At 38.2% G+C, this 25,278-nt stretch overlaps 1 protein-coding gene across 3 annotated transcripts; it reads right to left on the bottom strand.

The window, feature by feature from the left end:
• Nucleotides 1–108: 108 nt before the first annotated feature.
• loxl3b (lysyl oxidase-like 3b) lies at nucleotides 109–25,223 on the bottom strand. Of its 3 annotated transcripts, XM_036573954.1 has the most exons (17): nucleotides 24,802–25,223; nucleotides 22,088–22,414; nucleotides 21,839–22,002; nucleotides 20,559–20,776; nucleotides 14,991–15,047; nucleotides 11,873–11,947; nucleotides 11,015–11,222; nucleotides 10,682–10,862; nucleotides 9,966–10,120; nucleotides 8,552–8,722; nucleotides 7,832–7,987; nucleotides 4,926–5,085; nucleotides 3,942–4,185; nucleotides 2,356–2,471; nucleotides 2,102–2,238; nucleotides 1,398–1,509; nucleotides 109–970 (listed from the first exon to the last, which is right to left on the bottom strand). In XM_036573954.1, the coding sequence occupies exons 2-17, from the start codon at nucleotides 22,404–22,406 to the stop codon at nucleotides 897–899; spliced, it is 2,547 nt and encodes an 848-aa protein (XP_036429847.1). In that variant the 5' UTR covers nucleotides 22,407–22,414; nucleotides 24,802–25,223; the 3' UTR covers nucleotides 109–896. The 3 variants fall into 3 exon arrangements, with proteins under 3 accessions (XP_036429847.1, XP_036429846.1, XP_036429845.1); XM_036573953.1 differs by lacking the exons at nucleotides 8,552–8,722; nucleotides 11,873–11,947; nucleotides 14,991–15,047 and having other exon boundaries at nucleotides 24,802–25,208; XM_036573952.1 differs by lacking the exons at nucleotides 7,832–7,987; nucleotides 11,873–11,947; nucleotides 14,991–15,047 and having other exon boundaries at nucleotides 24,802–25,202.
• Between the last annotated feature and the right edge of the window lie 55 nt (nucleotides 25,224–25,278).

Genomic DNA, 25,278 nt, shown 5'->3' with positions numbered 1-25,278 from the left:
TACAATTTTAATATGAAATGTTAATGAATGACAACCTCCTCACAGGAATGCTCTCTGCACATAGAGCCAAATAAAGTGATTATGCGGTCAGGAACCAATCAGCAAGACTTCATAACTTAAAAAGTAGTTTATTTTGGTATGATAGTAATTGCAAAATAAAAACGTTTTTGTTCGGTTGCTAATCATATGTGGTTCTTAAAGTTTGAACTATAAATAAAAAAAAACCTTTATAGTTTTCATTAGAAATGTGATATGTCACATTTATTTTACACTACCTGGAGAAAAGCAGTTGAAGCTTAGTCTTAAAAAAGCCCTGAAAACATTGATAAAACCTGGTAAAAGGAAGAAAAGGTAACATTCACTCATCTAAGAATGCCCATCATCATAGACACTGTGGGAAACATTTGGTGAAATGATGTTCATTGTAATGCTCTGATGCATGGAAAACAGTCATGCAATGTGATGCCATTTTAGCTGATTTTGTCTGTGTAATGAAAGTCTTTTGCAGCAACACATTTTCTATGTGATAAATCAAAAAAGATCTTTAAAGTTATATAAATAAGTTTCTTTTTTTGACAGGCAATGCATAGCACCATAAACATACAGTTCAGTCTATGCCACTGGACAGAACAAGGCCTTTTTTTCACGCTAAGCGTTATACACTTAGAAGGACCGGGTGATGTTCAGACCATTCCTCATCCAGAAAACTAATGCCCATGTTTTACCTATCTGCTCTCAGTCTTTACAGAAGATTATTGATTCCTGTCTTGTGAGTGAGGTACATATATGGTAACTTGATTATGTGTTTGGATGAAGGCAGATGTGTGACCTGGACGATACACTGCATATAATCTTGTCTGGATTAATATGTAAAACGTGGGATCTGGTGAAATGGATTAGGAGATTTGGTTGTTGAGCTGTCCGGGGTATTTCTCAAACTTCCTCTCTGCCTCCTCACTGAACGCATCACCTGGCAAGAAACAGAGACAGAGGAGTCAGTAAGAATATTGTTTTCATTTTCACAAAGTAAATAATGGACTTGCATCATCAACAGGTTAAATGCACATTCAAAGAAGGGCTGTCGAAAGTGTGGCCCATGTTTGATTTGGGCCAGCAGAAACATGTTCTTTTACTATGTAAAGTCTGTGTAAAGTTAATTGAATAAACCCAATTAAAAAAAACACTTGCATACGACTATATAACTTAAATTCTTAGTTTCCTTTTAAAACTGCTTTTTAATATGTTTTAATTTAAAATCTTCTTCTTTATTTGTATATTGTTTTGTCTTTTTGGCCCTCAGCACACCACAAACATTGACTGTGGACCTCAAAACAAAATGTTTGGGCACCACTGCTTTAAAGTGTGTAAAGAGATGTGTGTAGGTAAAATGCTCTCACCAATGTGACAGTTGTGAAGCCAGATCCTGTGACCGTCATATTTGCAGTTACATTTCATGGCGTTGTTTGTGAAGTCACTCTCAGATACCTCATAATTAGGATTTATCACAACCTGAAATGATCATGATACACAAAAAAAACATCACACACTTATTTTCTCCTGTTTGATGTTATGCTCAGAGACTGACTTTGAATATGGAATGCTTTTCAGTGGACCAAATAATCGCTGTTGCAACAAAACTTTGTATCTCCAATATGATGACTGTACAGGAGAATGAAAAAACATTATTATATCATAATGGAAGTTAATGTAAAAATTATTATTAATTTTTCCAAGTAATTTTGGAACATTTCTGTCTGTCTGTTCCTCATGAAATTTTACCACAATAAAAAGAGCAACTGAAGTTTTCAAATCATTTAGAAAAGTTAAAAATGGTAAAAAAAAAAAGAAGATACAAGGTTTTGATTCTGATACACAGTTTGGTGAAACTTGATGCTGCTCCAGTATTGCAGGCATAGTGAAAAATGTCTTGAACTGTCAGAATTAAGATCAGACCCTGAATGAATGTCCAGGCTTCATTCCTCATTCCCAAAACTTAATAACTCAATCTGTTTGCATTGCTTTCAAAATAATTACTGAATAACAGGCCTGCAAATTTAACTGGTTAAGATACAGCACGGCGTCCATAGGACAAATGTTTGACCTGTAGAATGTAATTTCCTGGTTTGACATCTGTGATATCGATCCACTGGCAGTCAATGTCATGCCTGTACAAATCCCAGCATCCCACGGTGATGCCCTGCTCTCCGAAATTAGCACATTCATATCGCTTAGAAACACCTGCAACCCAAAACCCAAAAAAGCAAATATGTCATTAGTCTTACGGTCATTCATGCTGGTGTTTCTGTGTGCATGGCTACTCTGAACAATATGCACGTGTATGTCTGTCTGTCTTACCCTCATGACATTCGCTGTCCTCCAAACAGAAGCTGGCTTTGTGGCCCTCTGCCACCTTGGTGCCATTGATAGACAGCAGGTCATAGTGGGTGAAGATATCCATACTGTGATAGTGCCTACGATACCACACATAGACATTATGCCTTTTTCCTCTATGCCAGTATTTTAAACTAATTCCTGGTGACCCACAGAACTGCATGGCATGGTTTCAAGTATTCCTTAGTTTAATACACCAGATCCAGCTCAACAACTGATTATCAAGCTGTTCTTAAGCTGGATCACGTGTGTTGGGGCAGGGAACAGTTGCAAATGCAGTGTTGTGGGTGGCCATGAGAAAAACTAAGAAATTCTACTAAGAATTAATTCTACCAAATTATTTTAAACTGCAGATAAAAAATGTATTTAAACTCAAGGCAGTAATTTAGGTAGTAATAAGCCAAATATATACAAAATCATCATTAATAGGGTACTTTCTATTGGTAGGTGACTCTTCTACACCCTAACCCTTAAGTTTTAACTTGTGAAAATAATGCTTTTTTCAATTTTTTAAGGATCTTTTGATTTTTTTAAGTGAAGTTGAATGATTTAGATTTATCATGAGTTTATTTTCTTAATTAAAAGCTTTATTCAAAAAATGATGTCCTATGTTTGCACGTCACTACAAAAACAAAGTATTAATTGTAGTCTGTAAGCGGAGCTTTATTTCAGCTATACTTCTGCATTTTAAAGCAGGAAGTGACACTGCATCCCTGTTCCCCATGGCCACATGGTGAATTAGATCCTATTGTGATAACATTTATGATTTTATGTGTTTTAACTGTTCAAATCTGTGTGTGCTAGTCATTTAGAAAAGGCTGTGCTTAAAATTAGCTGAAATTGTCATTACTCAAACATTTGTAAAGTTTCTGGAGTGTTATGATTGTTTTGGTCATGACAAAATAGAATGTTCATTCATTTGTTTCAATAAAACAAACAGTCAAGGTAAAGGGTCACTCAAGGTAATAGGATTTTAGTTTAAAGTCCAAGTTAGTTAAAAGTCTAAAATGTGTTTTGGATTCTGACTTTGAAACATTTGGGTAGAAAGATCCATTTATTAGGATCTGTCTGATATGCAAATTGTGTTGCTGATACTGATTTTAGGGGGCTAAAATTTCTGATAACATATAATATCGGCTGATATAATTTTACAAATACTTTTAATATAATAATATAATTTTATACTCCAACAGTTTTGGTTAAACAGTGCTTTACTGACTGATATGACTATCAGTTCTCAATTGTCAAACTAAACAACAGAAATTCAACAAGTTTTAAATAATATAATCTTTGTAGCACTTAGGAGGTTGCCCATAATCCTCTGTGGTTTAGGTTTCTGTCTCGTACCTCTTACTTTTCTTCATTTTCAGCAGAATTTTTTTTATAAAATCTTATTTTAATACTAAAGTTTGGTTACATTTTACGTTATTCAACAAAATAAACTCAACTTAACTCACAATCAACTCAAACTGAACAGTGGATAAATTTTCCTTTCCATAAAGAAACATATTTGAATGGCGTCTTTGTAAGTTCAGACTACTTATAATTACCCATGGCATGCATGCCAGACCCAGGAGTGGCGTCCAGCTTTAGGCCTGAAATCAGCACGGCCGATGTTGTGGATCTCAGACGAGAAGCGGAGTAGGCGGCGGTGACCGTAGGGCCAGTTGGCTTTGGCAGCAGTTGAAGACAGACAGTCTTCCTCTGCAGCACAGTACAACATGTGCAGTGGCCGGTCTTCTATATATACCGTCTGCTGCACCAGAGGAGCATTCAGCACCAGATCAGAGGCAGCTGAGGCAAAGAGCACAAATACAAAGCACTGTAAAAATGACAAGTGTCTAATAAAAAACGAATTTAAAAAAGCATTAATATAGTAACTAAAAATGGACACTATTGTCACATTACAGTGAGACCAGTGCTTTGTAAGCGGCGTAAGAAGTGAAATTATCTTGGTGATACTCATTGGCCCAGAAATGTGCAGACATTTGATTTATAGGAATGTTTGCTGTTTAGATTGTTGTGTACAGTTTTAGACCTGACCTGTCAAGTGATAAAAGTAAACGTCAATGTATAATTGTCTCAATTTGGGTTCTGATCTTTGTCAGCCAGTCTCTGACATTTCCACTTTTAAAGCAAGAGCCGCAAATTGCAGGTCTGTAGGAAGAGACCAGACAAAAGGTCTGATACAGTCCTCACTCTTTGCCATCAAAGGGAGATAAAGCATCTGTAGATGAAGGACTTCTTCATCCTTAAAAAAGCTGAGTTGAGACCACAAAAACAAAGTTAACCTCACTTTGAACTGTTGTTATTGAACCAAATATAAAGCAACAATGCTTGTGTGTGCTTGTGAGTTGATCCGACTACAAGATGTTCTTAAAGTGCAGCTTGAATTCAAAAGTTGAAAAAATCAGGAGTGTCCAATTCTGGTTGTGGAAAGAAATCAGTAAATTGTGCTGGACTATGCGAGACTGTTCAAATGCTCAAAAAGCACTGTGCATGTGGGCATGTGTGTGCATGTATCTGTTACTCACTCTCAGAGCAGATGACCCCTGCAGCGAATCGAGCGCCTGTTTTCGGGCAGCTGACGGTTTTGTGCTGCTGGCACTGGCTGAGTGACAGTTCATCTCCCGTACACTTCACTCCGCTCATCACCATGTCCGTCACGTTACTGCCATCCCAGTACCACGTTTCCTTAGCAACCACCACACAAACACAAACACTGTTTAGCTTTGCGATTTTCCTTAAGTGACGGCTGCCCAGCCTTACTCCTGGAGATCTACCGACCTACAATGTTTAGTTTCAAACCTAACTTAACACAGCTACCTCTACTGACCAAATGTTCCTGACCTCTTTGACTAGGAGCATAGTCAAAGACTGTTAGACATGTCCACCCTGCCAAGTGAGCAGATGTCTAGGAGCAGGGCTGGGCATCCTGCCTTAAGCACTGCGACTGTTGCACTCCCTGTCTCACATCAATGAATTTTCCTATTCCTAATCTAAACATTTGACTCATCTCATAGAGAGTATGAGAATTATATTGAATTGTTGAATTAAGTATTAGAACAGCGGCTATGGAGATGATTCCCAGCCAGTGTGAAAAACACACCTAACAAAGCAGCAAAACCTTCATTAGATTGTCCAGATAATTGACCTCTTTACTGAAAAGCAATTAGCAGGGACTTGTGTTTTAAGAATTAAATGCTGAATTTGTGTCAGAAGTGATTTCTAATCCTCCCTGAATACAGTGCCTTGCAAAAGTATTCAACCTCCTTAAAAGTCATCAGATTCATCTGGATTACAAATGGCACATGGATACTTCGTGGAGTTTGATATTTTATTTTAAAAGACTGAAACTAATCAATTCATTTATGAATTAATTTATAGTGATACTGGTTTTATGTAAGAATGTATCCTGAAAATGTTATTTGCATGAGTATACAACCCCTGTGCTATGAAAGTTTACATAGATGAATGATATTGCCCTAATGAGGGCACAGTTGACTTACAACTAGCATCTACCTGTGAATCATTAAAAATTGTACCTTTTCTGGATAAAATCCCCCCCTTAATTCAATTACTGTTGGCCAGACTGTGAATCTGAAGGAAAGCTATGAAAATTAAGACTAAAGAGCATTCTAAGGAAATTAGAGATAAAGTTATAGACATACAGAAGATATTAAAAGGCCACAAAATAACATCCAAGTGTTTGGATATCCCAGTGAGCACTGCTGGATCAACTATGAGGAAATGGAAGCTGCATCATATCACCCAGGCACTGGCTAGACAATGCCATCCCTCAAAACTCTGCATCAGAAAAAAGAAGCTTCAGAGTTCAGTGGCTGAGACTGGAGTGACGATGCAACAGTCAATAATATCAAGAGCTCTGCAAACAACTGGCCTGTAAATTGAAATGTGAAAATTAAGCTTTTTTGGCCAAAATTCTAAATTCTTTGTGTGGCACAAACCCAACGCTGTCCATTCCTTAACAAACACCAACAGTGAAGTATGGCTGTAGCAGCATCATGTTGTGTGGATGCTTTTCCTCAGTGGGGTCTGGGCATCTTGTTTATATTAAAGGATGGCTGGACGGTACGAAATACATGGAGATACTGCAAGACAACCTGCTTCTGTCTGCTAAAGAACTAATGTTTGGGAGAAACACCTCAGCAGGACAATGATCCCAAGCACTAGGTCAAAGCAACATGGGAGCGGTTAAACAACAAAAAAGTGAATGTTCTACAACAGCCAAGTCAAAGTCCAGATCTCAGTCCAATCAAGAATCTGTGGCACTATCCAAAAATTGCGGTGTTATTCAACTAACCTGAAGCAAATCTGCCAGAAACAATGTCTGAAAATCACTCCCAAACAAACAATGAGCAAAACTTGTAGAAACAGACACCTACCAAATTGTACCAAATACTAGTCTGCAGGGGTTGAATACTTATGTAAGCAGCATTTTTAAGTGTTTAATTGATGAAATAATGAATAACGAATAATAAATAATTAGTGACTTTTGACTTTAATTTTTCTAAAATTGACTTTAACAACATACTGGCTTTTAATAAAAATGCCAGCAGCGACAATCTGTGTAATTTGAGGGGGTTAAATACATTTGCAAAGCACTGTCTTTTTTCAATTTGGATTGCGAAGAAACCAACAACAGCATTAATGCAATTGTGGTTGGAGTCAAAATAGTTTATTACCTAAAGGCAAGGCTCACTGTTATTTAATATGTGATTTTAATTTAAGTTTTTCAAATTATTATTATTATTATTATTATTATTATTATTAATAAAAACAGGCTAAACAATATAGGCCAATGATAACAAAGGCAGTACACACAAAAGTGGGGCTGCAGCTCCTGAATTCAGAGAAGTCTTCTTGGATTACTTTTTCAGCAGACAAACTGTGAAATCTCACAACTATTGCTGCCTTTATGTATGAAATTACAGCCCCAACCTAAACAACTTTTGGGCATTTTGTACATCGCAAGGTCTTTTAAAAAAATTTTTAAACATCTGGATTTGTTCTCTAGAGTTTGTATTACTTGAAGGACTACAACTTCCATAAACACTAGCTTGCATGACTACGCTTGATCAGATGTCTTGGGCAAAGGGGAAATGCTTAATAATGCACACACACATTGTTGGAACAGCTCACAAATAATTGAGTACAACTTCCATCAGTACTCGACTCGACAAAATGTTATTAAATGGAGATATACATACGTGTACACAAAGGTCTATCGCAAGTGTGCAACAGTGACCTATTTTGTATTTGCACAGGATTCATTACTCCCAGCAGTCGTGACAATATTTTTGCATTGTTCATCCCTGCTATTATCATAGTCTTTGAATTTTAGAAATGTGTACAGAATATACATGTTTGTCTGTGTGTGTGTGTGTGTGTGTGTGTGTGTATGTGTGTGTGTACTCACAGTAATAGCATGCATGCTGAAACCCAGCCCTAGCTGTCTGCAGGCCACCATAGCCTCTTTGGTGGTCCAACCCTCACTGCACACACTCCCCCAACGCTGACCCACCCGAACCTCCACTCGCCCCTCGTACTCCGACCGCCCGCCTACCAGCCGCACCTGTACACACAGCCTATGGCATGTTAGTACACACAGTCACTCAACCTTTCGTCTGGTTCCTGCACTACCCTACTAGACGTCTCTTTGTTTTCCAGCAAGCTGAAAAGCTTCTGTATGTGTTATTGTTAGTGAGGGTTTAGCATGCAGCATCAGCAGGGTTGAGTGGAATACTTTGACTGTACTTTGAAGTATTGATTGCTGAATACTGAATACACTGATCTAGACGTATTCAGTAATGTGAGTAACTTATACATGAGTAACTTATTCAGAATACATTTAGTTTTATAAGTGGGAAACAATGCATATTTTAATAAAAACTTTATGGGTTTGTCACAGGTTGAATTACACTGTAATTATAAACATACTGACCTTTACTGCCTTTTCAAAATGTGGACTGAATACAAGGTACTTAATTTTTGTATTCTGAATATGTCCTGCTGTTACCTGTATTTCACTGCAACCCAGCCCTGACCATCAGTGAGTATGAAGGACCTCAGGGGAGGTTTAGGCAAAGCAGGCACTGAAAGTGGGCATCAGGTGCCACCATTAGTGTTAGCATCCTACTTGCAGGCCGTGATTGGCGTATCCGAGACCCAGCTGTTTGCACACCACCATGGCCTCTTTGGTGCCCCAGCCTTCTCCGCAGATCAGGCCCCAGTGCTGGGTTCCATTAGCCCCAGATCGCAACACTTCCACACGGCCCTCGAAGCGTGAACGGCCCCCTGTGATACGCACCTGAGCAGGACACAGTCCAGGAGGAAAGGAAGGGGGTAGGGGTCAACTTCCTTTATACCAACAAGGCCATATAGGAAGGAGAGTTAAAAAGAGGCTGGGAAATGCAGTTTCACTGTGGGTAATGTATTAAAACACACAGGAAACCGCACAGAAATCACATAAATCTCTTAGAATGTCACTAAAGCACTGTTGGGCAAAGCTGTATTAATCCAGGGGCTGCAGCCTAGGGCCCTGGCCACTTCAGAGGCCAGTGAGCATAATTCTAAACTGGTAAATAATATTGAAGTAAGTATTGAAAAATATGCTTTAAAATATGTAGCTCTGTCTTTTTAGATTATAGTAATTTTGCAAGGAACTCTTTTCAGCACAACTTTAGCCCATGTTCACTTTACTGAGATTAACTTTACCTCTGGAATATAAGAGGTAAAGTTAAATAAGGAATAAATAAAATAATAATAATTCAGAATTGTTATAAATTTATTCTGATGTATGTCAATGTTAAATGTTTTGATTGAGGTGCATTAAGGGCCCCCAGAATGCCTTAATACAGTCCTGAAGCTGGGTGATAAACTTAAATTTTTAGTAAGTCAATGATTTTCTGTCATGCTGACATTTTCCATCAATTACTGTAAAATCTCGGAGCAAGTATCACTTTGAACACTCAGCAAACTGCTGCAGAGACTTTAGCACTACATTAATGCTGAGACATACAGGTTTCAGGGGTTAGAATATTCACATGAACATGTTCCAGCAGGATGTGAACTGTTCATGTTCTCAGGTCACTTTTGCATGAAGCACATTGCTAGACTGCAATGCTTCAGCTGCAAATTTAAAATTGATTAGTATAAAAGTAACTTAAGTATCTCAAGTTTACATTGTTTTAGGTTGAGCTTAAGACAGTTATAAAATAAAGAAGAGCAAAATGTTTAAAAAAAAGCTTCAATGACTTAACTATCACTGCAACACTTACCAAATAAAATACCTTTTGGTTAATTTACCAGTTAAAAGTATGCATCTGTATATATCTGTTAAAAATATCTTTCAAAACAAGAGTGCAATTTGAGATAACAATATGAAGGACAGAAAAAGACACAAAGTCTTGTAAATATAATTTTCTGTAAAAATGATATAAAGGACAATGGTGATTCACATATTTATAATGTAACGAAAAAAAACCTTGTTTCTTAGGTGAACATAAGTGTATAGTAATAGTATGTTTATGTGGGAGAGGAATGTCTCTGACCGTTTTCTCAAAGCCCATGTAAGGGACGTTACAGCGCACCGCAGCGTCCTCTGTGTGCTTGCAGTCCTCAGCAGTGATGTTCTTAAAGCGACAGTTCCACAAAGAGCGCTCTTGGCCTGCGCACTGGACTTCATTCATATGGATCGGCCCAATGCCTGCAACATAACACACACACATAAGCACCCAAAACTGCAAATATTATACATGCTGCACACTCCTGATCATAAGTTTGGAATCACCATTCAATGGTTTGAAATCATTCTAATATGAATCATCATTCTAATATGACAATAATACTCCATAACTTTATAGGTTTTAACTAATTTGTAGAAAGCTATAAAAATGTTGATGTGTCCAGAATGGTCACAGAGCTGTAGATGATACTGAGAAAACTGTTTAAAACTGAGAACAAATATCTTCGAAATAGTAACTTTACAAGAAAAGCAAAAAACATTCATAATTTTGAAAAGAAGTTCATGAAACGATTTTTTATTTTAATTTTTGAAGTAATTTTTGACCACTTCTTTTGATCTATTCATCATTAAATTTTAACACAATTTTAACATTTTCAAATACTGTACAAAAATAAGTTTCAAAGATAAAGAGAAAAAGGTTTTTCTTACAATGTGACTACACAGCTTTAGATTCAGCAAAATCAACTATATTTTAAAGAATCGGTCTGTATCTTCTTCTCTCTGTGTCTCTCTTTCTCTCACCTTGTCCCATGCGGGCTCCAGTGAGAGCCAGTTTAGCAGAGCCATAGCCCAGCTCTCTGCACACCACACTGGCAGCCTGCAGGTTCCAGCGGTCATCACACACCGTCCCCCATTCTGTACCCTTCAGCACCTCCACACGGCCTTCTCCCGGCCTCGCTCCACCTTTCAGACGCACTGTGCTCTGCAGCAGAGAGAGACAGAAAGACAGAGAGAGAGAAGAGGGAGAAAGAGAGATGAAGAGAGAGAGAAGGACAGAGACAGAGAGATAAATCAATGAGAATAGCTCTGCAAAAATTCAAATAAAGCTCTGCTTTATAAACACACAAATATTACCGAAGTCTTGAGTTTTTTCCTCATTGCCCGGTTTTGGGTGTAATCCGGTCCAGGCACGCAGCTGACCGCAGCAGGCATCCCTCCTGGACATGTCTCTGTGGCATTGGCCTGATTAAACTCCAAAGGACAGGCAGCCAGGTGCACCTCTGTGCCTAAACATGCCACAGAGTGAACCAGAAAGTAATTCTTCTGTCGCTCCGCATACAGCCTGAGAGAGAGGAGGACAAGAACAGACGGGCAAAGTGAAACGGGGCTGTTTCTGCTCATATCGGGGCTGTTTCTGCTCATATCGGCTTAACAAAATCAACATATCATCACTGTACAAAAAGTAAATAAATAAAAATAAAAATGGTGACTTTACAAAAGCAGGCACAATGTTCTTAAATTTGAATGTTAATGTAATGATTCATTTTGGAGCGCTTCAATTTGTCTATTCATCATAAATTTTTCACACAATGTAAAGGGAAGCTGAAGAAAAAAAATTGAGATCTTTTTTCTTTTGGACAAAGACAATATCTGAGATGAGTCTCTGAACTATTTGAATGAGAATGTGCTCTGATATTATTCTTTTTTCTGATTGTGACTAATAGACAGATGTAATCAAATACAATTAAAAAACCTGATAGAAAAATTTCAAACAATTGTACACATGGAGTGGAGGGTGGGACTGTTCTGAAATCTTTTGTTCTTGTGTATTCAATAATACAGTGAAATTCTGTAGATTCTATGCAAAAAAAAATAAATAAAAAATAAATAATCACACATATACACTCATAAAAAAAGAAAACATCAATTACACATATACTACTGCTGAATAAGTTTGACCAAAGTCATTCTCCCGCAGTTTTCCAAGGTTACCTTTTGGCTGCCGCTGGCTTGCCAGGTTTAGATTTAGAGCTAGCTTTAGTGATAGCTTTAGCTTTGGGGTCCTGCCTGCAATGCAAACATTCATTAAGTCTGAAAAACATTCACATTTCCACCACAAAACCAGCACAGACATGCAAACACTCACACGTATAATGGCTACTTGGGAAAGCTGGTAAATACAAATTGAGGATAGCTATCCACTCATAATTCATGCTGAGCTAATCATAGCTTGGAAGTGAGAATGTAAACATGCAGAAAAGACGCAAATATGAAAACAATTAGGGAATGCTTGACATAAAATTGTGTATAAAGCCATATCTAGAATTTCTTATCAACACTGGCAGTCAAAAACACTGCTCACAGGCACGTGTCATTCAATGATATTAAACTACTGTTTTGATGTGTTTAACCTCTCTGTTCACTTAAAAGAGGAAAACCACAACAAATGTTCTAAATAGCCCATTAAGACAGTGTAAGATGGCTCACAGTTCATTAAGAGAAATTCAGGCACGTTTTAAAGCTCCCACTGAAATCTTATAGGAAAAAAACTTGAGAAGTGGTTCCTTTAAACCATTTTAGGAAAGTATGATAAAGCAGTATGAGGATATCTCCAGAATAGAGGAACTACAAAATGCTAATAAGCACTACAGTGTCATGAAATGTTTTATGATGTGACAAAACCCAATGCATTTACATATTGTAGCGAACTGCTGCTGGCTGGCACTGGCAACGAGAAATACGGGAGGTGTGGACATGCGAGTGGCCACTGTGGAGGCTCATGGTAGGCACACGCCCTAGTAAAAGGGGACTTATTGTTTTTAATATCGCTGTTTATTAGTTTTAAGGTATGTATATGTGTTTGTTGTGTTGTTCAGTGTCAGGGGGTGGGTTTAGTTAGTGTGCGTTGATGGTCACTGTGAAGGTGAAGTGTATGTCTAGTGGTGACTTCCCCAGCGGGTTTGGTGCTTTGTATGTGCCTTTCTGCCCTGGAGTTTAAATCAAGAGCACTTCTTGTGGTGGAGTCATGGCCTCCCCTGTGTCCTACTCTATACTGATGCTACAATATAGTTTCAGCCTATAAAATCCTAGTCCTGAACAATTATGCTCAACTTTTCAGCAGAAGGAAAAACTGTTCTTTACTTCTAACGTAAATTAACGTAAAGAGATTTTAATGCAAGTAATTTTGGAGCATTTCTATTGGTCCATTCATCATGAAATTTTCACACAATGTAAATCATAGCTATTGTGTTCCAATGCAGAAAATACAGAGATACTTGTTTTTCTTTGGACAGCGATGATATATATCAACCTTAAAGACAAGCTGTTTCCAACCACATACTACCATACTACAAAAGTGCATCAAAACTACAATAGTACATCAAAAATGGTACACCACCAGTGGAAGTACATTCATTAGTATAGTATGCATAGTATGTACAGTGTGGTAGTATGCGGTTTGAGACGCAGCCACAGTAACAAAAACAGCCTGTTTAATTCTAAGGATAAAATGAGGTTGGAACATGATGATGTAAAAAAAATAACCATTGTTTTTAGTGCATAAAACCACACAAATGTTGTAAGTGCACTTTATGTGAAAAAAATAAAACACAAGAAAAATGTACGATGTGGTTTAAGTGAACAGACAAGACAAAGACATCAAAAACAGTTGCTGAACATCATAATACATTAGTGCATATGAGCAATTGTTTCTGACTGCCAGGGTATTTTACTACACTGATTTCTATTTGGGAGGCCCTTAGTCATTCAACTTTCCCATGTTTTTGTTACAGACACTGAACACGTTATTCATTCAGACAAAAATGAGCACTTCAAGATATTTTCGCATTGTTGCAGATGGTCAATCACAGTGATAAAATATGCTGTCCTAGTGGCTGAACACAGGCAGCAGAAAGATGTGTTATTGTTAGTGTAAGCTGATTGCATTATAATTATGTCATGCGTAACCTCAAGTGCTCTCTCTCTCTCTCTCTCTCTTTCTCTCTCATTCACTTTCTTGCTCTCTCCCACACATTTTCTGTTAGCATTTACTCAGACATGTGCACAGCTTCATCTCCAAACTATGTTAACAAAACTAACAGATGTCAATGAGTTCCTCATGGGCCAGTGGTCCCTGTGTCATTCCCTCCATTCTTAGTGCATCTCTCTCGCGCCAACCAGACTCCCAACCCCCAGGCCCCAACCACTTCCTCTGGCTTCTACTACAGTCTGACTTTCTTTTCAAGGCATGATATATTTCAACAAGTGAACAAATGCTATGAAGTTACTGTACATGAAACATGAAAACCACTGAATATGAGGATATTAAAGGGGAATTCCACATTTTTTTAAATTCTGCCCTAATTAAATTGTTGCCATGTAAACAAAGTCATTCAGAGTGATTTGATATGAAATGTTCCAGAGAAACTTACTGAGTCAGTGTCGTTCACAGTCGTAGTGATAGGAACCAGATGTCTGAAGAGTTTAATACCTCTAAAAGTTCCCTCACAGAAAGTGATTACATGAATATTTTTTTTAATAGATTAGATTTTAGATTCTAAACAGATTTCAATAGATTATATAGATCTTTAGAAATGCATTCATGGTAACCTTCATGGTGCAGGGATTTGAAAGATCACCCAAATAACTATATTTTCAAATTTACCACTATTTTACAATTATTAACTATACACAGAAAAACTGAGAAGGCACATGTAGGTTCACTGGTGGTTTTGGATAGTTAATAAAATGGCTATATTTATGTTGTAGACATTGCGACTCCTACTTTCTATCACTGTAATGAAATCTAAGACAGTAAGTTTATCTTCAGATAATAATTTTTCATGAAACCACTCTGAATGACTGTTAACAACTTAACAATGAATTTGCAGAAAATGCAAAAAATTGTTGGAATTCCCCTGTACTCTAATAACCAGGGATTTATTATTTTCAATTATCCATCAGATAATTGAACAAAGCAGTGAAAGCAAGTGTTAGTTGGAAAGTGATTGCAACCACTAGTGCTGCAACTAAAGATAAGTCTCTGAAAGAGACACTGGACTGTAAACGTCTAGGGGAAGAGCACTACTGGTTTCTTCCCCTCAGATGATACCTGACTGCTGCAACTCTAACTTTGACTTTTGGCTCAGGAGATCTCTTTCTGAGATGCCTGCAGGAAATAAGGAGATCTTATCAAAAACACAAGTGGGCACATGCACACAGACACAGATGGATACACACAGATACCAACAAAGATACACACACTAGGACTGGGCGATATGATACTGTCATGACAAACTGTGTCATGATGAGCTTTTCTAAGCAAGGAACATGGATTAATTGCAGATTCCATTAAAAAAGAGCATCAGGAGGGCATAATGAAAAGCTGTCTGGGATTTACAGTGTAAGGTTTTTGTTGTCATTAGAGTATAACTTGTCCTGTTTACTAGGATGTAGAGATACATAAAAAGTGAAACATTGCACATTCTTTTTTATTTGGGATTATTAACATCTTTATAATGAAATACTGGAAAATATGGAAAATGAAATATTGTGATAAATATCATCACAAAAATATCATAATATTTTTGGCATACCGACCAGTAGGACCAGGCACTACAGACAATACAGATATCCACATCATCTCAGTAATCTTTTTAACTGGGTTTTATTTGGATGTTTATTCAAGTAAGGCATGTATGGTTTGCAATAAAAAAGAGAAATAAATTGTGTATTATCTTGTCATTTTCTAATGTATGTTTTTCACTAAACATGCTGAAAAGAACCATATAAATACACATGCAGCCGATGGGATTGCAGCTTATGTTATGCAAAATGTGCCCTTGTTTATACAAAACAATACAAAATATTTTGTTAAAACGAGACAAAATCACAATTGGAAATGGTCAAAATTGAGACAAACACTGTAGTGGCTGTCAGTATATGGCCAACCCTGGTCCTGGGCGGGGGGGCAGATTCCCAAGCAGTTTGGTGATTTTCCTATTCAAATGCGCCTGATTCAACTTATCAGTTAATAACCACGTTTAGCTGAAGTTTTATAAACACCTTAAAACCACTTGTGGTGGACACCTGGCCTTCAGAACCACAGTTAGTCACCCCTGCCTTACATACAGAATTACACTGATTCCTTTCTGTTTCAGTGCTTTTAATGCTGTTCTGAACTTATTAAGGCAAATATATCATCATCTTTAGGTATATGACACTAATTTTCCCAGAAGGATTACTACTGTATTCCCTAGCGTGAAAGAAATGGGACTGATTTGCTTTTATTAGAGATAATAAAATATAAATCAATGTGTTTTATTCATTTGCTGGCCTCTTTCTCCAAAATAAGACATTCCACATTCTTAACAATGTGTTACATTTACAGGTTCCAATACAATATTCCAGAAACTATAAAAGTTTATGTGAGGCCAGTGGAAATGCTATCAGACAGCATGAGTCAGGGTTTAAGGTATGCATGGTGAGGATATGTGATGCGAGGCAGAGTGGAAGAACAGTGAAATCTTGAGGTCTTCTTGAGGTCAACCCAGCAGGAAATTAATACAGACAGATTTCCTCACATAAATCTGATCAGACTGCAGGCTGCAGCACATCATTCCACTGACAGCTCATTAGAAGACCTGAACAGGTTTATCTGTCTATACTGCCATTTATACTGTACATAAAGAGGTGTTAGTGACAGAGTGTGGGTACAGTTGTGGGTTTGTGTGTGTGGTGTGGTGGGGGTGTCTTGTGGGTTGAAGTCTGGATTTTGGTGAAGCGTGGATTCATGAAAGTGAGACATTCCTCCAACATTCCATGGGTTTCTAGGAAAAACCCCCATTCTATACTGTCTGTTCTCTCCTAGCACATTCATCCATTTCAGTCTTCATATCTTATCTCTTGGAATGCACAATAATTCAGAGCAGTTGTACAGTGTATGTAAAAGTTTGTGCACCCTGGTCACGTGGCACATTTAATATGTTATGTTTTATTTTTTCCAATATGTTAAATTTAGCAAATAATTAGAAACTGTGCTCTAAATTTTGCTAAACAATGCCATATTTAAGTCTGTTCCCTGCAGAGAATTTGTCAACTTATTTTCACTTAGAAAATCAACAAAACAAATCCACAAACTTTTTGCACATGACTGAACTGTTCAGCAATGAACAGACATTTAACATGAATTGATTTTGATTTTCATAAATATAAATACTTCTGTCTAATGATCAGCCTCACTTCATTTCTTTATTCATTATTCATTACTGTATATTCATTAATCATTTCCTTATTCATTATTCTCAAAACTCATATTGCTTTTGTTGTGTTATTGGAAGATGGACTCGGCTTTTGAGTTATGGTTCCTCTCAAAGTTTCTGTCCTTCTGCTCTTCCCTATCATTGTTACACCTGGCTTGTCCACTAGCAGCTCGGACCAGTTTTCCGTAAAGCTGCTTTTCGACAAAGTCAGCTGTAAAAAGCGCTAAGTAATAATTAGAATTGAAATGCCCTGAAACGGGTAAACATAACTACTGTTATTGGTACAATATTTGAATTACAACTGATAATTTAGTGCCCTGTTTTTAGCTTGTGTGCACTCTGACACACACAGTCAATAATGCTAGGCATTCCATTCTTTTCAAGTCACTCAAATGGATGGCATAGATGAGAGCAGGCATGCGTCACTTCCCTGTCGTCTGAATGAGCACAGCCCCTTTTCACTGAAAACAAACCCCGTCAGAGTGCCAGCACCAAATTAGAAATTCTAGTGGCCCTATGCCTAAAATCTGCTGAGTCGCATTTTGCACGCCTAACAATAAAAAAAAAAAACAGTTTACAATTTTCTTCACTTCCCCAAAGAGTGTAGGACAGCAAAAGGAGAGGCCTGTGCTTCAGTCCATCTGCAGAGAGGATGAAAATGGTAAACTGCTGCACCCGGTCAGCCAATGCGATTTATTGCTGTGTTATATGGCATTATATTCAGTACTGTGTGTTGTACCATGCATGCGATGTGATTGTACCTACAACATTCTGTTCAGCCTATTTTTGGTCTATGCCTGGTCATGTCTCTCACACTTGTCATGCATAGACTGGGTCTAATCTTGGCATCACTCCAGCCTGTATAATTGTGACCGTCCTTTGTTTAACGGGCTGGCTAAATGTCTGGGTACCTGCGCGAAAGATATAAAGATCAATTCCCCAGACATAAGGGTGCTCCCTGGTTTGACAAGGGTTTGGATTTTTCAATACGTATACATCTGTGACAACCACTTCATTACAGGTAAGTTAATGATGTTAAAGTCAACAGTTGCAATGCTAAAATTCAAAGTAGTGAATGTTGATGCTGCATTGAAAGGGCAATAATACCAGAACACAGTGAAAAGCCAAGGAAATCCCAATTTAATGTTAGCTTGTAACAAAAGGGTTGCTTTAGCTAACAGCTAGCTCGCTAGCATTGGCTGCAGCCAGCTGGCTTCTCCCCCTGTTTGTTGAAATATGGGTACCAAGTAAAACAGCTTTAACTGCTGGTTCACTGAAGTGATTTTTATGTCATAAATATTGTGATAATAATACAAATTGAAAGTGTGTTGAAATGCTGCATTAAAGCCATGAAGATAAAACTATAGAGAATTAAATTGTAATATGACACTTTTGGCCACTGGGTAGGGTCGTTTGTCCACTTTGATGGACACAGACTGAAAGGACACTCATCTGCCCCTATTTCTTTAATTTTTTATATATAACCACACCGGTCATTGATCAGCAACAACATGACATAATTGTTTGCCTGACTGGCCATGGGATTTGGGCTCCTAATAGCTATAAATCAGTGTGGTATTCTTATTTTATGCTATTAAACTGTCAAAGATCTCAGAATTTGTATTTACCACTAGTCAAATTAGTGGGGCTGCTTTAACCCCAAAAAGGGGCAGGGGCATTATGCAAGGGCAAAGTACCCGGCTGTGTTGCTGTCATCTATAGTAGATAACACAACAGCATGACAATATGGAACACTTTTAACACAATATGGAACCAGTTTGATCCCCCTCCCAGGCATGAACAACACTGCTGTACCAATATGAGCACATACAAACACGCACACACACACATGCACATTGCTCTACCAATAACAGTGCTTCCTTTATCCTTTAAGATATCCATAGACCCCCGAAACTATATTCAAATTCCACAGTATGTGGAAGTGTACTAGGTAATGGAAAATATTTGTGTATAATTAAAGAGACATTTTCAATACTATCTGAAGTATCTGAAGTAGCACTGCCAAGACTGTATAATATTAATCAACGATCCATCTCTAAACTGTTTAACGCACATTGCAATTCATATATGGATTACAGTCTGAACTTAATGAAGCAGAATCTAAGCGACCACACTGACAAACACACATGAGCATGGTGGTTACTGCTGGTTGTGTAATGTTGATGTTATGTCAATGTACTCTCTTAACTAGGCTTTTTTTTCACAGACGCCACAGTGGACTACTGATGCAGCAGCCATTTCAGTGTTAAATGAGTGCACTAACATACTGCTCTCAGTGTTTCACAGCAGGCACCAAGGCAGACTATGTGTCTGTGAGTGTAAGTGCTGTGTATGTAAGGGTCATTCTACCACTGCAGTGCCAGACATGGTACGAAGGTTGATAATGAATTCAAGAGTAAAACGTAAAGTTGTAACAAAACAACGACTGTAACACTACCAACAAACTTATTAAACTCTTATTAAACTTATTAAACGCTTTTCTAAAATACAGTCCACTGCTGCCTTCATTGCATTGTATGTAGAAAATGACATATATTGCATTAATGCTGTTATTTTACTTCAATTTTAAAATACTTTCATGTTTCAAGAGTAATACCACCCTTATAACAGCACTAATAAGAAAGTAACACCACTAGTATGAGATTTTACTAACTGTGGACTTCTCAAAATTAATCTTTCTTTCATTGAGATATCCAAACAAGAAGTAATATTTATTTATTTTTTTATTCCAAGTTTCTGTAACTCCACTGACAAAATAAATGGGACAGGATTTATTATCAAAATAAAACTATATGCATATGGTTAAAAGAATTTTTACATAGGACAGACAATAATTTTATTACATTTTTAAAACTGAAACCGAAGAAAAGCATAACAATAGTTGTTTCACATAAGGATAGCACTTCAGCATCTGTGAAGTCACTGTTGTAACAAGCAGCTTTTCATGCATAACATGACTAGAAAATTACCAAAATTTGGGACACCATTTGCCGTTTGGTAGAATGACCCGTATACTGCGAATGTGAAGTATTTCATGTGTGCATTATGTTCATGTGAAAGTTTGCTTTGTGTGTATGTTCTGTATTAGGGCCTTATTTCTCACACAGCCGTGAAACTACACTGCACTTTCTGTTGCACTGACAAAAACCGTCCACACGACAGCGAGAATCTCTTATTACCAACAGACCACACACACATCCACACAGAACACAAACACATACACACAGGTGCTGATGACCCAACATTTTCAAAAGTGCTCTGCACGTGTGTCGGCAGAGACTGTTATTTGTGAAGCTTTAATCTGAAATTAACTTCAAAGGCGAATCTACCCTAGAAACCTCTCCAACAGCTTCACAGAAAACAGGCCTGTATAACACTACCTTTCAGTGCGCACTCACTTGTAAAAGTTCTTGTTAACTTTCCTCTCGTGGGGGAATCCCATCATGCCGCAGACGACCCGAGAGTTTTTGGGGGTCCAGCCATTATCGCAGACCTGAGCCCAACCGTCCTTGTACCTCACCTCCACCACCCCCTCGGTCACAGGTACCCGCTTGCTGGCCATAGCAACCACTGGCCGCAAACGCACCTCCTCCACTTTCCTCTCATCTACCTGCACCTGGACAACAGACACAAATCAGCCCCCATGGAGGAGAGCCACACTGCAAAAAGGCATGCAGTAACCTTACTTGATCAAAATGAGTGTATCATTTCTACATTAATTAAAATATCTCAACATAAATTTTGACAAAATTAGTTACATATTTTGTTCATGCGCAAATAACATACACATTTAAATGAATGCACTACTTCAAGGCACAGAGGTAAAGGTCCAGTCAGGCTAATCCTTCTCAGATGTGAATTGGTAAAAGGTGATGGGGAAAAAGTCGGTAGCAGACATCAGCTAATCAGAAAAACCTGTTATAGGTGCAATGGGCCACAAAATCCTTCCCATATGATGTCTGTTTGGGGTTGAGGTCAACTTCATGGACTTTCAGAGATGAATGTGGTAAATAAATGTAAATAATCCTTTTTTTCAGTTTTTATACACTTTTTGATTTGTACGAGAACTCAGCATTTTGTTACCAATACTGATAATGATTTTAAGGAGTTAAAAATAATAATATTTGACAATATGTAAAATTAGTTTCTGATAGTTTTGGGTAATTAGCACTTTATCCTTAATATAACTGCCAATTGTCAAATTTGACTGTATGTTTGGTTGATGTTCAATAAAGTGCTACATTCTTCAATGTGGTGTTCTTACAAAACATTATTGAGAAATAATGAAGAGACATTATCAATATTTTATTGCTTCTACCAATTTTACCAGCCAAACCAATTAAAACAAAACAAAGCAAACAACAACAACAACAAAAAAAACAACTGATATGTCAGTCAGGTTCTGGTTTGTATACAGTACATTATATAGTGTTTGAATATATACTATGAATATATACATTCGTATACCATGAATGGAGGTCTTTTCCAGGCTTTGGCCATGTTTGAACAGCACTATTTATGGTAGACTGCACTAAAATAGCTCCCTTGACCTATGCATATGAAGGAGAATCTGTTCCTAGAAAGCAGTCTGTGTAGATGGACCAGTTTGTTAGAGTTTGTACCTCTATAATGTCTGAAAGTGGTCTGTGCAGATGGGCCAGTTTGTTACAGAAAGTACCTCTATAATGTTGGAGTCCACGAATCCTGGCAGTCTTTCGTCCTTGCAGATCACCCCAGCATCTTCATCATGAGTGCAGTCACTGTTGCCCCATCCACGTGACTTACACACTGATATACTTCTCTCACTGCCACTGCACTGCACGTTATCTAACCAGATCTTACCTGAAACACATACAAACATGGGACTAAATGCACTCATATGCTATCTGTTTGTGACAATATTTGAACTCTATTTTAGAAATGTTACCTGTGCCTTTGCCATATTTGGCACTATGTGCCCAGCCAGTGGCAGAGACAAACCCAAGCTGGCGACAGAGCACATGGGCATTTCCCAGTGAGAAGTCATCATCACAGATGGTTCCCCACTCGCCTTTATAGAACACTTCTATTCGACCCTCATTGTGTTTCCGAGGGTGACCAGCCAGGCGAAACTTCAGACGTTCAGGGGACTGGGGTGTTGGCGTGGGACTCAGGTGTACAGAAGTCGTTGTCTGAGCAAGGAGTGACGGAAACCAAACGGCAACAAATATGATGACTATGTGTTGCCACCTCTGAGACTGCTCCATCGCTAAGCCTGCAGGGATGAAATGTGAGAATACCAGTGAATATCTGTGTGAATCTGGGTCTTTGTGGAAGACTGATGTGAGCCAGCTGTCTGTAGTTTAGAAAAGCAAATAAACTGGCCAAAGGGATGAGCCACTGGCACTGTGTAACTAACATACACTTACTGTGTGTACAGTATGTGTATTTTCTTGACCATCTGTTTGGGTGAGAAGATTAGTCAAATTCAGCATCTCAGTGAGGCGCCACATTCATTAGGCATATGAAAATAAGCTCTAACCTTTGAACTTTCACCTATGTGACCTAGTATGCCTTGGGCATAGTGCAAAATGCAAGGCACATGTCTAACGAGGCTGGACCTGAGAAAACAATGTTGGCCCTCTTTGTTCACTCAAGAACAGACTGTCTGACCGCAATACACCCTCACCGGTGCTAAGAGATTAACAATATACTGGGTGAACAATACTGGAATTGTAGTGCTTTTATTCATAGCTCCCTCTGTTTTAGAGGACAGTGGATAATTGAGCAATTAAGACACTTTAACATCATCTTAAACTGATCTACAGATATTTAGAATATTTAGAACTTGCAGTCGATGACTGCTTAAAGTCTGTGACCCCTAGGCATCATTTGACAACAGTAGACTTCTGGTAGTGCTCTACAAGGCCTCTGATGCAGCTGTATTTCAGTTCTTCTTTGTTTTGATGGATTTTTGTCTTAAATTCTGTCTTGCGAAGAGGGACTCATACTGAGTTACTCACTAGGCCAGCAAAGAACAATTGATTTCTAGTGCTGAAAAATTCCATAGTTGCTTTAGGTTTCGTGCCCAGGTCGTTTGCTAGTGTTAAGCTCTTCCTCCTGCTTGGCCAAAAAAAAAACATTTTGAAAATGGTCGCCAAAGCCGGGGGGGGCGATTAACTGAATATAGATATAAAAACTCTAGAGAGTAAAGCTGACATTTGACACCATAATAGCAAAACTTGTCACTGTCCACTAAATTAGGAACTGGGTTATCTTGGGCCTCATGCTTAGCTCAATATAAAAATAAATAAATAAAAATGAGTTTCAATGACAATGTGTTACATACACATCGTCTATGCCTTTAGCACTGCTTCAACACATTTCATATAATGCATACACTGGGCTGTTGGATGTCCACATGTAGATATATGTGTAGTCCATGTATGGCTGTAAGTAAATAACAGCAGACACCCAACCATAAGAGTCTGAAAGCATAGTCTAGATTTTGCATAATTATGAGCAAAACTCAAGTAGGCTTTTAAAAACTGAGAAAAATTATTCTTTTAACCATGTGCAGAGAACCATGCACAACACTATTTTGAGAACACTTGGCAAAAAAAGACTGATATAGATCTTTTCAAGGAATCAGTGGAATTTCACTCAAAGTTAGAGCTAGACTGACTGGTGGGGCACTGTGACCCTTGTGGTAAAGAGGACAGTAGAGCCTAGACTCTTTACTTACTTATTAACTTAATCATGATCTGTGCTTTACAACCACAGGAACAGATGGAAATGTCTGAAATCATAACGCCATACAGACTAAAATGGTGGCACATCACTACATCTATACATGTGTACTCATATATACGACCATATGTGGTGGACAGTAAAACAGATCATTTCCAAACCTCAGCAGACCATGGAGCCAGTAAACAGGGGTAGAGGCCTATAAGGGAAACTGGAAACAGGCCCAGAGAAAATGCAGACACACAGTGCTCAAATATGGCTCATGCTTCATTAATATAAATCAACTGGATCTGCTGCAGAGTTCAAACATTTATTAATAATAATATATATATATATTAAGGGAATTAATGTACATACATGACTTTGGATCTGGCCTGCAACTGTCATTAAAAACTTTTTTACTGTCATAAAAATACCTTAGTAACACTGGACAGTGAAATGAACCCTGGATGTTTTTAAGTACTTAATTACCAGCCCTGGCTCAGTTACTGTTAGGCGGTAAGATTAGACATTTATTGTGGTCACTCCTCTCGCCGGTTTGCCATGTTGTATCCAGGACAGCAATTAAAAAGAGAAAGTAAGAAAAATGAAGGAAACCAAGAAAAAAAACGCCTTGGACGAAATCGTGAACTTCATCCAGCTCAAAGTCAGCCAAGTGAAAAAAGACAAAAACTCAAAACAATAGGGGTTTACCGACCAGATAAGGAGAGGCGGCTTTTTAAAGTCAAATACAAACATTCCTGTAGAAGTCTACGTGTCGTCCAGCTCCGATACTGATATCAGAGCCTGCCTGCTCTCGTTATACGGACCGTTATTCGAGAAAATATTTGAGTTGCTTTTTGCACACAGACAGAGAAGCATATTAACAAGCGAAATACTACAATGCGCGCCGTGATGAACTTTGGGTCCTACCTTCAACGCCTCGAGCTGATCGATCTTTTTGCCCAGTTTTGATCAAATTCCTGAGGATGCGGGCTGGTCTTCTTCAACAGACTCGGAAACAGAAAGTCATGGAAACTCCTGCAGAAAGCTCTGCATGCCTGCTTTACGAGCTCGGCTTCCACAGCGTATATGAGGCTCCTAATAATGACCAAAAATGAGTTTGGGTTTAAAGGCGAAACTGAGAAGAGAGGGGCTGAAGGAGAGGAGGAGCCCACTCGAGGCCGACCTCACACGACTGAGAGGGGGCTGGATTTTCCTCCGAGAGCACACACTGTCTCTTTCACCGGTAAGGAAACGGTTTTTCCATTTTTCCACTTGCGTGCCGAGACTCACGTTCTTAAACAGTTCTTCAATCATGGACAGCTTCAGTTTGAGATCTAACAGTGAAATATAAGTGATACTGTACTGTAAAATCCGCCAGATACTGGCATGCCTTATAAAGTTTGT

This window comes from Colossoma macropomum, unplaced genomic scaffold (assembly GCF_904425465.1).
Source record: "Colossoma macropomum unplaced genomic scaffold, Colossoma_macropomum, whole genome shotgun sequence".
NCBI lineage: Eukaryota > Metazoa > Chordata > Actinopteri > Characiformes > Serrasalmidae > Colossoma > Colossoma macropomum.
This window is presented reverse-complemented; position numbering and strand designations above follow the sequence as displayed.

Excerpts from the sequence above, each read along its gene's own strand:
- loxl3b (XM_036573954.1), bottom strand. The coding sequence starts at position 22,406 with ATGGAGCAGTCTCAGAGGTGGCAACACATAGTCATCATATTTGTTGCC. Across the intron at positions 10,121-10,681 it reads TGGAGCCCGCATGGGACAAG|GCATTGGGCCGATCCATATG; the intron begins GTGAGAGAAAGA and ends GTTATGTTGCAG. Across the intron at positions 4,186-4,925 it reads AGGGGTCATCTGCTCTGAGA|CTGCCTCTGATCTGGTGCTG; the intron begins GTGAGTAACAGA and ends TCTTTGCCTCAG.